Source organism: Mytilus galloprovincialis, chromosome 3 (assembly GCF_965363235.1).
Source record: "Mytilus galloprovincialis chromosome 3, xbMytGall1.hap1.1, whole genome shotgun sequence".
NCBI classification, from domain to species: domain Eukaryota; kingdom Metazoa; phylum Mollusca; class Bivalvia; order Mytilida; family Mytilidae; genus Mytilus; species Mytilus galloprovincialis.
The window spans coordinates 65,454,857-65,470,149 of record NC_134840.1 but is presented as its reverse complement, the minus strand read 5'-3'; the positions used below and the strand labels follow the sequence as shown (position 1 = coordinate 65,470,149).

Here is a 15,293-nt window from a genome sequence, read left to right as displayed (position 1 = left end):
ATTGGCACTCAGTTTATATAGTTCATGAGTCATCCGATTTACCAGAGTAATATTTTATTGTTACAGCATTGATTTGGGCTTACAAGTTACATCTGATAGGTCAAAGGTTATAAATAGAACATGTAGAGACATAACAGATTTAATGACATTTGTCAGATGGATTATTAACCTTGATGACTATTTGTGAATGTGGAGAGTAGAACTATAGATAAAACGTATTTTGAAATAATCATAAATATGTCTTAATTTCCATATTTTTGACTAATCAAAGAATACTAGTAATCATTTTAGCAACACGGTATTAATGAAATTAAAAAAAACGCTCACTATCAGGTTTATTATAGTTTTGTTTTCGAGTTTCTCATGTCAAGTTATTTTATAATGTTTTCTGTGCAGTGGGACATGTGTTTTATGCCCTTATTCTATTCTTAATATATATGATTGTCCACTTGATGTTGAGCTCGTTTGTCTTTTTTCAGTTTATGAACTTGGTTTGGTATCTTGTCAATTTGGAAACCTGCCACTAAGTTGACACCGCAAGTGATAGACAAGATGCAAATCTTAGAAGTTCATTTGAACTACAATTTATTTTGTCACGACATAAACGCATAAATGACGTTTTAGAAATCTTCAATACGCCAGACAAGAAAAATTTCTTTTAATTGGTCTTTTGACCAATGCTTCACAAGCTATTGAAATTGTAATATTTCTATTTTCAGACATTTCAAAATACCTGTGACGTTATCATTGTTTCATCTGCCGTGTTCATTTCTAGCTTTGGAATAACAGTTAAATCATCACTCGTTACGAATGATTTTGCATAGAATGAAAAAAAAATGGCATAATGAAAGCATCGTGGAATCATTTAATTTTTACATACTCTGTTCTCTGTTAATATGTCAACTTACTTGGAATAAGAGAAACTGTATCATTGTTTGAGAAAACAAAAGAATCTTCGGTATCGAAATCATTGGTAACACTACACCGGATCGTAGCCTTGTCCATATCAGCTGTAAACAAAAACCCAAATGCAACTGTTCGGGTTATAGAACATGTCACATTGTCAGTATCGTCATTTGTAGTGTGAAAGATTACATTCAACTTAGTAAATTCCGTTTCATTTTGTTTCATCATTTCAATACTAATATCACCTGGTGGATATCCAACGTTTATTATGCAAGTATGAAGTAACCAATTTCTATAGTTCAAGAGTCCTGCTATTTGATCAGGATGTAGTTGCAAGTCTGCATCTCCATTTGGTTTACCTAAGTTAAAAACAAGTTACACAATTATTTACAAACAAAGAAAGGCGAAATAATCATTTTCTTAAAAAAATGAAGCAGAAAACGATTAGACTGTTGAACAACGTATTGTCTAAGAATCCTTCATATGCAATGAGGTTTTAAATCATTAAATGGTATGAGAGTGAAATCCTTACAGCACACTTGCTTGAGTGTAAGGCAAATGCAGTGTTTCTGGGTACCTTGTTTGCTAGCTGAACCATTAAATCATTATAAGTTGAGGTACTACAATCCTTTTTGGTGGAGTTCAAAAGAGGGACGAAAGATACCACAGGGACAGTCAAACTCATAAATCGAAAATAAACCAATAACGCCATGGCTAAATTGAAAAAGACAAACAGACAAACAATATTAATTGTACACATGACACAACATAGACAACTAAAGAATAAGCACCACAAAAGTTAAAAGTTTAGGCAATATCTAGACATTGCGAAACCAGTTTTACTCGTCAATTTTAAGAAATATGTGCAATCCTAATTTTAAATCTATTGTCAATTATAAACTTAATTTATAACTATTATGTAGGTGTAGGCGATTTGACTGTGTTATTTCAATCAATTACCTCATTTATTTTTTCTTGGTTTCTTTTATATAAGAAGGCGAACTATTTAATTTTGAACTGAATTAATGATATTATGATGGACTGACATTATAAATAGTTAACAAAATGTTTATCGTGAAAAAACATCAATAAAATATTTTACAACACCTGCCTATCCACATATTATACAATTCTGAAGGCAAAAAATTGACAGATTAAACACACCAACAGCATGCTTGTGAATTAGTTTACACTAGTTATTGACCCTTGATTTCTTTTACCTGCCTATTGACTCCGCCCAAAGGATTGTACTACCTTAGCTAAAAAAGATTTCATGCTTCAACTTACTAGCATGCTAACCAAAGAAACTATATTTACCTACACACGCATGTCAATGTACTATAAATGGTAATCATGTCAATGGTTAAGTAAACACCTCTAGTAGTAAGTACTATTAAATTTGTGCAAAAAAAAACTCTTATGAATTTCTTTTAAATGGTTGACTGATTTCTCTTTGTTTAACTCCAGTTGAACTTTTTCATTCGTTATCGAAATGATTTTACATATTTGATTGATTAGTGTAAACGCCATTTTCAACACTATTCGGTAAGAAAACTGATAACACTAGTCAATTAAAATTGGATTCACAAACACATGCTACGTGCTGGGTTCGAATTCACAATCTCAGTGTAAACATGCAAGCCATACAGTAGTTCGACTACTTAGAGCACTCGGTCACCCGAGGTCCCTTTTAATAGTTGAGTCAAAAACCCCTTAATGGTGTGCATTTTCAAAACAAAGGCAAAAACAACTTCAGTCGTATGCAGATAATACATAACAAATTTGTATAAGACAATGTTTCAAATACCGTTCAATGTATCATTCCTTACAAAGTAACTATAAGATTGAATACATGAATCTAAGATTACCTTAATTGTTAAATGACTTAAAAAATACAGGAGTTACGTTAATCCAAAAACGTTACAATAACATCAATTAGTAAACACAAAACAACATCAGATTATCAAAAGGCCTTTGATTATAAACGATCTTCATTGTCCATATATGCTCGAAAAAAAAACACCCTTTAATAGGATTATGACCAAAAGCAAATTTTACTTATTTAAAACATTCAAGACATCATACTCACTTATAATGCTAAATTTTCCTTGATCCATTACTGACTCCCCATTGATATTTGTAACGACAGCAAATGTCCCCTCATTTTCACAGGATGAATTCAATATTTTTATATAAATAATATAATTCGACATACTAATATCTACAATATCTTCCATTGCAAACATATGTATATTATTATTTTCATCAATTAATGCTATATGCTGAACATCTGATTTTCCTAATCTCTTGTAAGTTACGTTGAAAACCGTAAATGTAGCAGTATCGTTGAGATAGCATCTAATCACAGCTGTTTCGGAATTTCTTAATGCAACGATATCAGTACACACGATATCTTAAAAAGATCATGAAAGTAAATGAATAAAACATTGTAATTGCATTATTGTAAGGAAAATACCAGTTACAATGAAACGTTGCCATTTACATAAATTATTGAGTGGTTGATAATGTCAGATAACATCAAGTGCTTTGCCTCTTTGATAACTTTCATGTCAAGTTCAGTTCATAGCATATGAACTATAAATCATACATATTCACATTTATGAATGATGAGTCTATTTCATGTATGACGAGTGTCTTGTAAATGAATTAGGAATAAATCAGTAGTAGCAAAGTAGTAGAAGAGTATTGGTAATAACCATATGTGGATTCTAAAAATCTGAATAATGTCAAAGCTCGATATTTCTCTGAAATTAATCTATCAAAACTTTGAATTTTTCGACACTGTATACCCCCTTTCCCCATGTAAAATTGAAAAATCGTCTATAAGAAATAATCCTCAAGGATTTTCCACTTGAACATGGTAGCAAACCTAACAATAGTTATCTAAGGAACCAGTATTATAATTTAGTAAATGTATTACATTGGTATACAATACGGCATATTTTGTTAAAAGTGAACATAACGGTAATATATGCTACACACAGGAACAAGTGATCAGTATGCTTAAGTTTTTGATTGACACCATATTTGTTGAATTCGGCGTTAGACTTTTTCAACAAATTCCGACATTCCTATGGGAACAAACTGTGCACCTCTTCTTACAAACGTATTCTTATTTTCATATGAATAGGAGTTACCTCAGATACTGAAAAGAAGATGTAAAAGTGGCGAAACATACCAGAGGAACAATCAAACTCATAAATCGAGAAAAAAACTAACAACCCCATGGCTAAAGATGAAAAAGACAAACAGACAAATAATTGTACACAAGAAACAACATAGAAAACTTAAGACTGAACAACGCCAACCTAGTCAAAAAATGGGGGTGATCACAGGTGCTCTGGAAGGGTAAGCAAATCCTGCTTCATATGTGGCACCCGTCGTGTTGTTCATGTTATTACAAACCCAGTAAACAGTCTAGTTCGGTAGTTGTGATTGTATTTACGGCGTAAGAAACATATCCGATATCATCTCAACTCGTGATGGCGTCTGTATAAATTAACGAAAGGATAATTTCAACTTCATCATTTGGAACTCTTGGTGTTATAACTTTTTGTGAGCAGCAACCATCTATCAAGAAAATCATTATCGGAAATACAAGTGATGGAATATAGTATCAATTGGAATGTATATACTCCGTATGAAGGCGCTGCTGGAATGTTGCTACATAAAAATGAAAAATTAACAATTGGGAAGCTGGAATCATCTCGTTTTTTCGTAAAGTTTTGTTTTCAACCGACCTTCATAGTCAATTTCTAATGTTCTGTTGTGCTTCCTTGTTAAGTTTGTTGTTGTTTATATAGTAATTAACATTTTAACACAATATTGACAGCAGCTCCTTATTTTTGACATTTTTACCTATTATAATCAAAGGCAACAGTAGTATAACGCTGTTCAAAATTCATAAATCGATAGAGAAAAAACAAATCCGGGTTACAAACTAAAACTGAGGAAAACGTATCAAATATAAGAGAACTACGACACAGACTATTATGTCTGTTTGTTTTGTTCACACATCATTCTCAATATGGTGGGAGTTAATGCGACTGGCATACGAGTGACAGTTTAACTAGCTTGAAACCAGGTTTTATCCACATCAATTTCTAAACAAGAATTCAGTAATAAGACAGTTGTTATCCATTCGATTAATGTGTTTGACCTTTTGATTTTACCATTAATAAGGGACTTCCGTTTTGAATTTTCCTCGGAGTACGGTATTTTTGTGATTTTACTTCCGTTCCGCTATTGTAAGAATTTGTATTCTTGTCAACATAAATCGAGACGATAAATATCAAAAGGACATTAAACTTTAAGTTGAATGACAATCAAAGGTTTCAGGCTTATAATTAAATACGCCAGAAATAAGACTCATCAGTGACGCTCGGAACAAATCAGACAATGTCATGGCAAAACAAAAAGAAGAATGACAAAAAGACAAGCAACAGTACACAAGACAAAACAAAAAACAAACAAAAAATAAGACTGAGCAACACGAGCCCCACTAAAAACCTGGTGTGATCTTAGGTGATCCAGAAGAGTAAATAAACCCTGCTACGTTGTATTTCTCATGTAATTAAAACCCTGGTTCTGTGTCTAATTAAGTAGGTCATATTCATATTATATTAGCTCTGGCTAAAATAGAAGAAGACAAGCAGCACCACAAATAATAGTACACAAGACACAACAAAACGTCTAATTCGGTAGGTCACATTCGTGAAAAGGAAACGGGAATGTAGTTACTTCATAAATTGTAAGCAGCAACTGATGGAAATAAATGAAACGTCGTATAAATATAAAAAATTAACTCCATATATGGGTATTTTTCAATAAAAACGTGAATTTCAGACCTAAAAAAAAAGGAAAATCAACTTGTCTAAATTTTATTTCAAGAAATACTTTGAATACCTCTATTATATACATGTTTGTAAACCAAAAGTGCAGTCTTAAATACTCTTAAACATGATATTATCTTCATAGTTTATATACTGTTACGTAGGGGATATTTGTCCACTACGAAACTGCTTCTAAACACCCATCTTATTGCAATTGTAAATGTCTTCTACAGACATTGCAGTTTGTTTTACTTTGTATACCAGAAAGATCTCATTTTTTTCTTAATTGAAGAACCATTTTTTATCGAGAAAGATTAGACAGTATTTCACATATAAAGGTAAAACTCATGTTACGAAGTGGACATTTTGATGCGTTTGGTAGTTGACAAAACCGTTTCGTAGTGGACAAAAAAATCGTAGTTGACATCAACCATATTCTATGTAAATAAACAAATACTGAAAAGTACATGAAACTAACCCTTGTAATTTGTTTTGCACGAATATAATTGAAAAAAGAGTAAAAAAGACTGTATGGTAGTGGTATTGTCCTCTACGAAACATTTATCTCCCATACTTTTTTCGTAGGTGACCGTTTCGAAGTGGGCATATTCACATGATTTATTTTTACCCACAATCCCTATATTGCAATAGTAACAAGACTGATTGTATTCATCAAAGCACGCATTAAGCTGTACACTGATATTTTTTTCATAATTTCAAATACTAAAGGAGATTAGACCCGTTTCGTAGTGGATATTCACAAAAATACGGTATAACTCTGGTCCATTTGATGTGCTCAATGTTTTTGACCAACAATTTAACTGCCGTTTTAAAAGGATCACTTCTTTTGTAAGACCTTTATGTTTATATCTCTGGCAAACAAAATTACATTGATTTTATAAAACTGTTTTTTAGCAAAATTTGATGACTTCGTTTCGTAATTGACATTTTGTCAGAGACACACCTTCTAAAATTAAAAATCCTGTGTCAAAAGCTGTTTATTAAAATATGTTGGCTCTAATATGTCTAAACATACTTTTAAATTATTAAAGAACTTATCTTAAGTAAAAATAACATTTATTTCTTCTTTTTTTTACAATATTTTAGAGTGTGAATTTTGAGCAGGCGGTCTATTTTGGTTATTTTGGATCATTCACGAATCAATATCTTATAAATCCCTCTCAAAATAGACTGTTTCTTTGCTTAAAAATGTTAAACCTAATTCAAAGCACTGAATGCACAAAAAATTACTTACACATTTTTTTCAAAGTGGCTGGGAAAAGAATTCACGTTTTCATTGAAAAATTCCCATAAATGCTCTGTTCATATCAATCATTGCTATCTATCGACGACGTGCTGGCGACGTTATCAATTCCCAAAATTGTTGACATTACCTGACTTTCATAATTGTTTTGTATGTTACGTGCTGAGACAAATCATATATTAAAAACAGAACGAAAATTAAGATGTTTTCGAAATATAAAGTATATTTGACCTAGAGAATGGGGGAAACATTCGCTAAACTACCGAATTAAAACAAAACAATTCGGCTGGGGATTGCTCTAAAGTGTCATTGTAACTAACCGTTAACATACATGTACGGGGGTTATGTGTTTGTTATAAACTCTTATTGGTTTTGATTGACCGCGAATAACTTCTTCGTATATTTGAAACACTTAATGTATTCAGACGTTTGTTTCTATCACTAGTATTAGATTCCTCAATGATTTACGATACTATTTTGCCAGAAAAATAACACTACAAGCACGTAGATCATCGATTTTTAAATCATATTAATCGATTTAGAAGACATCTCAAAGAAAGAGTCGAAAACTGAGGGAATCGCATGAACTCCTAAAAATGTGAGACAGGTTGCTACCACAGTCACAGCTTATCCTGTTATGCATGTATCACTCGCCATTCAAATCTTCATTCAGTAAACATATCAAAATATGGATAAGGACACAGTCACCAAATCAGACGGTGATACTAGACGTCTATTCGAAATGGAAAAAAATCAAACAAGTGTACGAGTCTTTGATATAGTAAAAAGAAAACTTATTGAGTTGAGAGCAAAAGAACTCTCACAAAAAAAAAATCAAAATAAATCTGTTAATATAGTGAGTGGGGGTGCAGACATATCGTATCGTTGATTTATATAATGGTAGATATATCATATTTGTTGAATTGCCATTTGTAGTGCATGATTTGACCATTTTCTGTTGATTCGTATCTTGGTAAATTTTATGAAATTAATTGTAGTTAAAAAAGTTTAAAGAATGTGTACCAAGTACATGGATGCCCCACTCGCACTATCATTTTCTATGAAAATTGGGATAAAACCTCTTATTTGGCATTGAAATTAGAAAGATCATACCACAGGGAACATGTGTACTTAGTTTCAAGTTGATAGGACTTCAACTTCATCAAAAAATACCTTGAACAAAAACGTTACCTGCAGTGGGACGAACGGACGGACAGACGAACAAACGAACGGACTCACATACCAGAAAACATAATGCCCCTCTACTATCGTAGGTGGGACATAAAAACTGTTATAAAAGTAAAAATACTCACAAGAAGCAGGGGATGGTGTTGCCGGTGATGTAGAACTTGTGCTAAAGTCTGAAACAAACCGATTCAAAAACAATTTAATAACATTTTATTGGTTTTATAAAAATTAGGATAAAAAAAAACATCTTATTTGTCAGTGCATAATAAATGTATTACCTTATCACAATCATATGTTTTAATATTTTTTTACAGACTTAAAATTGAACCAGCGTTGGTATTTAACAAGTATTATGATAACATCGTTATTACATAAATTTCGCGTATATCGATACAATAGTGTGAATACTTTGAATATTCCTAAAACGGACAAAGCTCAGTGCAAGACATCTGCTGCTCTCGGCAAATACATGACTTGCTACATATATATTTCCCCTTACAAGAGCATATTAAATCTTGCAGGAAATCGGACGTCATCATGCCTAAAAAGTAGACTGAATCCGGGCTATGGGAGCTCGATTTCCATCCGTATTCATAATGAAACAAAGGATTCGGGTGATCGAGATGTGAGTACATCCAAATTTTCGTTTGAAGACATGACCGCAAAACATGTTCTTTGAATCCAGGTTCGCCTGGTGGCAATCGCAACAAACTTGTGTCTTTGCATATTGCAAGTTTAACACGTACCTTGTTTAAGTCAACATGTGATGAAGCGAATTTGTCTTTTGGGTCATAAAAGCTTGAAAAAAGCTCTCTGGTTGCTGACAACGATGTGGAAAAATCAAGTTTTGGAGATTTGTAAACTTAATTTTTCTTATCAACCTGAATACAGTCTTTTTACCAAACCCAAATATAGCGGAAGTGATATCACAACCAGTTAAAGCATGAACTGCAGGAAGAATGTAAGCTAGTAAAGGTGAAAGATATTTACTCAACTCATGGATTGGTATGTACCTTCTACAGTCCCTTAGAGAATTAGTTGACCCCGTCAAAATCCACATTTGTTAAGTATACACTAGAACCTTGAAATAATTAAAACATAGCACAAGAACATCTGCATCGGAACACTTGACTATGATTCGTCCCCTTATATTCAACTGCTGATAGATTTTATCAGAGTATATAACATGAAGCAAGATTCTTGTGTCTGCTTCTTCGTGCGAACAGAAAAGGTCTGGGAGAACGATAACATGCTCATCAGAGAGTTGTCGCACTATTTCTGGATTGGAAAATACACCGGCAAGAACTAAACATTTATTTTCCTCCTGGAACATATCTGACAAATTGCTGCTCAGATAATCACCAAGGAAATTTTTTGTTTTGTTTTTGTTGCTTGATAGAAATTTTTTCCAGTCCAGAACAGTTCGGCCTTCGTCGATATGATAAATGTTTTCCGTAGTTCTTGTTGCCGATCGTCTATGTCGCTCTGCTGATTGTATGGAATGTTCAGTGTCATAGTGAAACAACCGTGTCTGTGAATCGGAAGCATCATTGTACCTGCATAATGTAAGATTTGGTCATGTCTCCAAATGTGGACATCCTTTTAACATCAAATGACTGAAATGAGCTCTTGCCATCTCTTATTAGTAAGGTAGAGCTGTGGTCAAATGGAGGAATGTTAAGGACTGATCCTTCTTAGTTTTTCAATTCATGGTCAAGATCAGACTTAATTGTCATCCTCATAGTTCCATTGTCATGAAATAATGTAGTGGGAATTGGACAAATTTGATAGGACAAAACAGTTTCCACAGATACGTCATCTCTACATTTAGTTAGAGATAGTGCACGTCTAAACACAAGCTCGGATTTCAAATGACCTTTTCCAACTTGCCCAGATGTGCATTTTAGTTGTACTTTGGGTTCATATCTTCAAAGGTCTTCAGTCCTGATCTTTGGTTGGGATGGTAAAAGCTACGTGCCTTGTCTGTTGATGGAGATGACTCAACAAATACATTCATTTTAGTTCTTTAAGTTTCAACTGATTTTAACAGTGAATCTTCAATGTCGTGACTTGCATGGAGACCAGTTGAAATGTTAATAAGCTGACGGGGTAATTATCAACGTCAAATGGATTTGTTATATTTTCCGTTATATATACAATTAGATCTTGTGCATGTTTTTCATGTCTTTTCATTGCAGCTGGGTTTTCTTTCTCGTGACATTGGTCATCAACCTGGACAATACACGCACGTGCTCTCATTGCCGATGTTATCCGACTAAGCACATGCCTTGTAAGATTCCTTATTATCAATTTAAGCATTCCTCCATGTTAAACCAACAATGCCTCTAATGTATCAACCTCACTCAAAAACAACCTAAACACTTTCATCTTGTCTTTGCCTTACAGCAATCATTAAGGCTGTAAAACCTCTATCAGTTGTCATACTGAGAGTCTCTTGTGTAATATTTTGACATATTATACAGCGTTGCCAATTTATGGACATGCGACCGCGCTTCAATGGAGATGGCGCACATTTCACAGGACTCAGACACTCATGCATGATGAGTAATTATGATAATATTTAAGAATATACTATTCTGGAAAATGCAGTCTGTAACGTGTTGCTTACATATCACATGCCAATATCGTTAGTAATGCTTAAAATGGTCTTTCGGTAACACATATACGAATATTTATTTAGTAATATGTTAAAACACGACTTGTGTTTTGGCAACTCAAATGTCATTTGTACATATTAGATACTCGATTTAAATAAATTTTGAGCGTCTGGGATAAACACGATATACAGATCCGGAATACCGTTTAATAATGCAGATTTTAGAAAAGTCGTCAAACATTTATTATCCATCATTGAGCTTCGATGTGTGTCGCAATCTTTTCAAGATATATGGCATTTATAAAAACAAAACATATGAGAGTTTAAATATGTCATTGACACTGACAATCTTAAAAAATATGGTATTTTTTTACATTTTAGGGTTGGTCTGACAGATGCCTCTGAAATAACTATTTTTTCTTAAAATCATCTTTTTTTCTATTCGATGTCTTTTTAGAATGTAGTCAAAGCTATCTTAGATCAAAATGAATAATATATTTACAACAATGCCGATATGTTCAATGTTAAATGTCACCGTATTATCCAAAGTATTTCGATATGTCTGTGTTCTCGTGAAATTTGCAAGAAACGTGACCATAGTGAACTTTGACGACCACCCAAATCGTATGCTCTAGACGTTTTGCTTTCAATTGATACAAAAAATAGCTGTGTGTTAGATAGGTGCATTAAAAACCTTAACGAAAGGCTTTTTCTCAAATCGGCGCTCGCCTATAATGACGATTTACACAAATCCATATACATGATGCATACTGCTTGATATTATAGTTTTGATTGTATGACTTTTATATAATTTGATATTGGCTATAAATACGCTTTTAGTAACTGAGATTTATCTCAGATCGGTTCTTTGTTTCGTGTGTCTTTTTATTGGTTTATATTATTTTGGTGTTGTTTGTGTCGATCTAATGAGTGAAGCGTTATCAACTAATTTTTATATTTGCTTTTAATTTTGGTGTTCACCATGCACTGTCTTATAAACCCTACTTCATTCTGCATGTGCATGCCTTAGGTCAGGAGCTTACATTTGAGTGGCTGTCCGTTGTTGTATATCATATTTGTTTTTCGTTTTTTTGTTTTGAACATAATATAAATCAAACCAATATCTTTTGTTTTTTTAATTGTTTTATATTTATAATATGAGGGCATTTGTAGATTGTATGTGGTATGGGTTTACTCATTGTTGAAGATTGATTACTTAGACATCATCTTACGATCTTGTTAAATAAACACGAAAGAATCAAAAGAACAGTCAATCCAGTGGTTTTTTTTTACCCTGAAACGTATGCATGAATACCGTGTATATGGCATGATTAGTTATTATAATCTCCAATTTATTAAGTTGTAGGATAATAAATGTTTTAGATAATAACTCAATATGAAAAATCATTACTTTTTTTATGAACAAAGTATTACAAATACAAACAAAATAAAGTTTTGAAACTCTAAAGAAACATTATAGATGCACCATAATAAGACCATAACAAGGGACAAAAAAAACAACATCAATGAATTGACAGAAAATACCGTGGCTGGGCTAGAAGATAAAAATAGTAAGGTAATTTTGGTAACATTTTTATAAAAGTATAAATACTTACAAGGAGGAAGGGTGGGTGCTGTTGACGAGGGTGCAAGAGTGGTACAGAAATCTGAAATAACCAATATATAATGCGGTTAACGGACATAAGACGTCATGTGGGTTTGGTCTGTAGCAGTGGAAATACTAAAATAAAACTAGTATTTGTCAGACAAATACATGGAAAAATATCACAAATCATCCATATTTAGTGCAAAATCTTAAATCAAAGTCATATGCAATTATAATACGATATTAATAAAAAAAATCGATTACATTGAAAACTTGTGATGGCACCCTGGTTAATTTTGGTTATTATCAATGAACTATTGTTTCACTTTTTTTTATAGAGCTTCACATATTTTACTGACATTTGCCTCGATAAGTAATTCTGGAAATCGTGATGTATTGGGTTATGTTTGTAGTTGGTTTGTTATCGATAATGTCACTGTATTATATATCGATAAGACGTTAAAATAAGATCAGACAAATGTTTGTGACAACGCATACGATGTACGCTATTAATACATATTTTAGTAGTTGATATGTTTTTTTCATTCGATGTCGTCAGAATCCCATCTTTTTTGTCGCTTGGAGCAAAGCTCGTTTACTGATTAAATATTTAAGAAGTAAGATCCTGATTATGACCTATTTCATACGCACTTATAAATTCAAAAAGTATAAGAAAACACTGGATATATTTACAGTAAATATAATTGTTGGAACAGAAACTACTACATATGTGTAACACGTGAAACTGATGATACCCCCGCCGAAATATTTGAAGGTAGACGATAAGTTGTCGAATGATGAATCTGAATATGCATCACACGGTATAGCTGACACATAAACCATGAGACCAAATTTCAGAATTCCTTGTAATGTAGTTCCTAAGAAAAATGCGACGAAATTTTTAACTTGGGATATCATGTGTAAAATGTGTCCGGTTAACAGGAATTGGCTGAGTGATGAATCTTAAAACACATCACAAGGTATAGCTGACACATATAAAACCTGGAACAAAATTTCAGAATTCCTTGTAATGTAGTTCCTGAGAAAATTGCGACGAAAAATAAAGATCGGGCAGACTGACGGACTAACGGACGGTATTGTTGGTAGACCTTGTATAAAAAGAATTCTGAATATATTTCAGAGTGTATTCAAAATTTTAAAATTACCTTTTTTTGTTAAATGGATGTGTTAACTTGGGCTGCTTATATCAAAAATATTAACATACATGCATATCTTTATCGACACATTATCTGCCATTGAAATGCAAAACTTAATGATGTTTCTTTAATGTGTATGATATCTTTACGAGAAATGAGTTAACATAACAAGGTTGACACCAGTAAATAATTTAGAATTTGATTATACATATATACAATATTTTTAAAGAAGATTTGATATGATTGTCAATGACTCAACTCTCCACATAGAAATTAAAAACTATAGGTCACCGTACGGTCTTCAACCATGCACAAAGCCCATACCGCATAGTCAGCTATAAAATGCCCCGAAATGACAAATATATTAACAATTAAAAACCAATTGTTCAGAGAACAATTGAAGGTCTTTCCACCAAAACAATGTATTTTAAGATGAAAGGTGTAAAAATAGGTTTAAAATGTCATTTCAATCGTCAAATGATAGCTTATTGTACGCTGATTCCAAAAATATATGGTTTCTAAACAATATTTTTTTAGATAAGGGAGATAATTTCTTACTTCCGGTTCGAAAAACTCTATTTCCGATAATATTTGACTATTTACTTGACACTGATTCCAAAAATATCTTGTTTTTTATACTTTTATGCAATAAAGTACAATAAATAGCTAATTCCGGTTTACACAAGGTCACTTCCGGTTGTTTTTTTTAGTTTAAATGGTTTGATACCGTTTGTCAAAAAGTCTCATGACTTTATTATGTATACACATGGGGTAAAAGCAAAGGTCAAAATCTAGAACGTCAAATTAAGCTATGACCTTGTGATCAATTTCAAGGTCATAAACCAAGAACCTCAAATCAAAAGACCATAGGTCTTAATTATGTTTAGTTAATGAGTTATATCACCATACGCATATTTTTAAATACCAAAGGGGAGAAAACTCCCTTTCACATTCAACGTACCCTTGCAATCAAAGTTTACTTGTTACGACATGTCACAACAAACGATTTAGAAAAAATAATTTGTCGATATCTTAAACGTTTTTTGGAAATGAGTGGAAATGAGCCATATTCAAAAATTAGAATATGACCTTGACCTTTGACCTTGACCTAATTTTCATTTTTTTGGACCAAGGACCTCAAATCAAAAGGTCCTAGGTCTCTATTAATTATGGTTTACCAGTTAGAAATGGAATTCACTTATATCAAATGAATAAGGGGAAATAACTCTCATATGGAGCATTCATATCACTTCGGTCAAAATAGGACAAATCATGCAAAGGATATAACGAGCAATTTTGTAAAATAAATTTGTCATAATATTTTACGTTTGCGAAGGAGTTCGCTCACAAGGAAAACAGGGTTTGGGGAGATAACTCCTACAAAGAAAAGTTTTCAGTTAGGGAGGGTAAATTTCAAAAGCGCATCAATTGTTCGATATCATATACCAAATATCTAAGCGACATATTGCGAAACAAATGTTTATCGCAAGAACAAAATTAGGCGGAAGAAAAACAATAAGAATTCAGAGAACAATTGAAGGTCTTTCCATCCTTTTTGATATGAAAAGTTGTGAAACTAAGTTTAAAATGTCATTTCAATTGTCAAATGATAGCTCCTAGTAAGCTGATTCCAAAAATATATTGTTTCCATACATTTTTTTTAAATAAGGGAGATAATTTGTTACTTCCGGTTTGAAAAATG

The 15,293-nt window shown here is 32.5% G+C and overlaps 1 protein-coding gene across 1 annotated transcript in view; it reads right to left on the bottom strand.

The window, feature by feature from the left end:
- Positions 1–15,293, bottom strand: part of LOC143066761 (uncharacterized) — a 54,106-nt gene that overhangs the window by 27,635 nt on the left and 11,178 nt on the right. The window contains exons 6-9 of the mRNA XM_076239572.1: positions 12,445–12,495; positions 8,337–8,384; positions 2,996–3,319; positions 909–1,265 (exon numbers count right to left, since the gene is read on the bottom strand). Coding sequence (XP_076095687.1) covers positions 909–1,265; positions 2,996–3,319; positions 8,337–8,384; positions 12,445–12,495 — 780 coding nt within the window. The remainder of the gene's footprint in view (positions 1–908; positions 1,266–2,995; positions 3,320–8,336; positions 8,385–12,444; positions 12,496–15,293) is intronic.